General features: G+C 42.6%; 1 protein-coding gene across 1 annotated transcript; it reads left to right on the top strand.

Moving 5' to 3' along the window:
- The first annotated feature begins 543 nt into the window (after positions 1–543).
- On the top strand, positions 544–2,433 carry LOC105996819 (14-3-3 protein theta). Its single transcript, XM_013031051.1, has one exon. The coding sequence runs from the start codon at positions 681–683 to the stop codon at positions 1,416–1,418; it is 738 nt and encodes a 245-aa protein (XP_012886505.1). The 5' UTR covers positions 544–680; the 3' UTR covers positions 1,419–2,433.

Below are 2,433 nucleotides of genomic sequence, written 5' to 3'. Positions count from 1 at the left end.
ATTTTAAAAAGAAGAGAAGAAACCCATATTAACAGGATTAGGGATGCCACGGGAAAAATCACAACACGTACCCAAGATATCCAAACAATTATAACGGACTACTTTCAAAAGTTCTACTCTCTAAAGAAAGAAAACCTGCAGAATGGATGCATTTTTAGAGAAATACAAGTTGCCCAAATTGAGCAAAGAAGAAGTAAATCAATTAAATAAGAGCCAATATCCTACAACGAGATACAAGAAGTAATCAGAAGTCTTCCAACAAAGAAAAGCCCAGGACCAGATGGATTCACAACAGAATTCGATAAGACCTTTAAAGAAGAACTAATACCTATACTCCTCAAGCTCTTCAGAGAAACAGAGAAGGAGGGAGCTATCCCAAACTCATTCTATGATGCCAATATCACACTCATCCCCAAACCAGGCAAAGACCCAACCAAAAAAGAGAATGACAGGCCAATTTCCTTGATGAACACAGATGCAAAGATCCTTAACAAAATTCTAGCTAACAGAAACCAGAAACATATTTTAAAAAATCATACACTACAGGGTCCTCGGCTAAAGCCAAAAGCAGATCAAAGTGGTGGGACTCGCCACGAGGCCGCGGTGACTGGAAGCTCTTGAGGCGGACTCCTCCGATCCGCGTCGCCGCTCGCCCTCGCCCGCCCGCGGTCCCCCGCGCCATGGAGAAGACCGAGCTCATCCAGAAGGCCAAGCTGGCCGAGCAGGCCGAGCGCTACGACGACATGGCCACCTGCATGAAAGCCGTGACCGAGCAGGGCGCCGAGCTGTCCAACGAGGAGCGCAACCTGCTCTCGGTGACCTACAAGAACGTGGTCGGGGGCCGCCGGTCCGCCTGGAGGGTCATCTCGAGCATCGAGCAGAAGACCGACACCTCCGACAAGAAGTTGCAGCTGATCAAGGACTATCGGGAGAAAGTGGAGTCGGAGCTGAGGTCCATCTGCACCACCGTCCTGGAATTGTTGGATAAGTATTTAATAGCCAATGCAACTAATCCAGAGAGTAAGGTCTTCTATCTGAAAATGAAGGGAGATTATTTCCGGTACCTTGCTGAAGTTGCATGTGGTGATGATCGAAAACAAACGATAGACAATTCCCAAGGCGCTTACCAAGAGGCTTTTGATATAAGCAAGAAAGAGATGCAACCCACACACCCAATCCGCCTGGGGCTGGCTCTAAACTTTTCTGTAGTTTACTATGAGATTCTTAATAATCCAGAGCTTGCCTGCACACTGGCAAAAACGGCTTTTGATGAGGCCATTGCAGAACTTGATACACTGAATGAAGACTCATACAAAGATAGCACCCTCATCATGCAGTTGCTTAGAGACAACTTAACATTATGGACATCAGACAGCGCAGGAGAAGAATGTGAGGCGGCAGAAGGGGCCGAAAACTAAACACAAACAGGGTGTAAACCTTCTCTTCAAGAAACCTTTTTACACATCTCCATTCCTTATTCCACTTGGATTTCCTATAGCAGAGAAACCCATTCATGTGTATGGAATCAACTGTTCATAGTCTTTTCACACTGCAGCTTTGGGAAAACTCCATTCCTCGATTTGTGTTTGTCTTGGCCTTCCTCGTGTGCAGTTACTGCTGTAGAAAAGTATTAATAGCTTCATTTCATATACACATAAGTAACTTCCAGACACTTATGTAGAGGACTAAAAATGTACCTGGTATTTAAGTAATCTAAACCAGTTCTACAAGTGACTGTGTTTTGTATTACTGTGAAGATACGAAAATGTAGTGAATTACAACTTGAAGTGTGTTCTACATAACTTCCTTATTTCTACATTCCCTCCCTTACTCTTCTTTGGGGGTTTCCTTTCAGAAAGCAACTTTTCCATGCTCTTATGTATTCCTTTTTAGGAGGAATCCAGACGTATTAGATTGAGTGGGAAAGCACTTGATGTTTCTGGGCTGAGGGCTTACAAATTGAAATACCTCCTGTTTCACTTTTTAATGGAGGTCATGTGTGTGACAACAGGGAGTTTCCTATTCATTCTTCATTTGCTGCTGTTTAAGTTGACAACTTCCCTACCCAATAAAAATTCACTTACACCTCCTGCCTTTGTAGTTCTGGTATTCACTTCACTATGTAATAGAAGTAGCATGTTGCTGCCAGAATACAAGCATTGCTTTTGGCAAATTAAAGTGCATGTCATTTCTTAATACACTAGAAAGGGGAAATAAAGTATACAAGTCCAAGTTTAAAACTTTAGTACTTTTCCATGCAGATTTGTGCACATATGAGAGGGTGTCCAGTTTGTCTTAGTGATTGTTCTTTAGAGAGTTGGACCACTATTATGTGTTGCTAATCATTGACTGTAGTCCCAAAAAAGCCTTGTGAAAATGTTATGCCCTATGTAACAGCAGAGTAACATAAAAATAAAATTACATTTTATAAAA

This window comes from Dipodomys ordii, unplaced genomic scaffold (assembly GCF_000151885.1).
Source record: "Dipodomys ordii isolate 6190 unplaced genomic scaffold, Dord_2.0 Scaffold136, whole genome shotgun sequence".
NCBI lineage: Eukaryota > Metazoa > Chordata > Mammalia > Rodentia > Heteromyidae > Dipodomys > Dipodomys ordii.
This window is presented reverse-complemented; position numbering and strand designations above follow the sequence as displayed.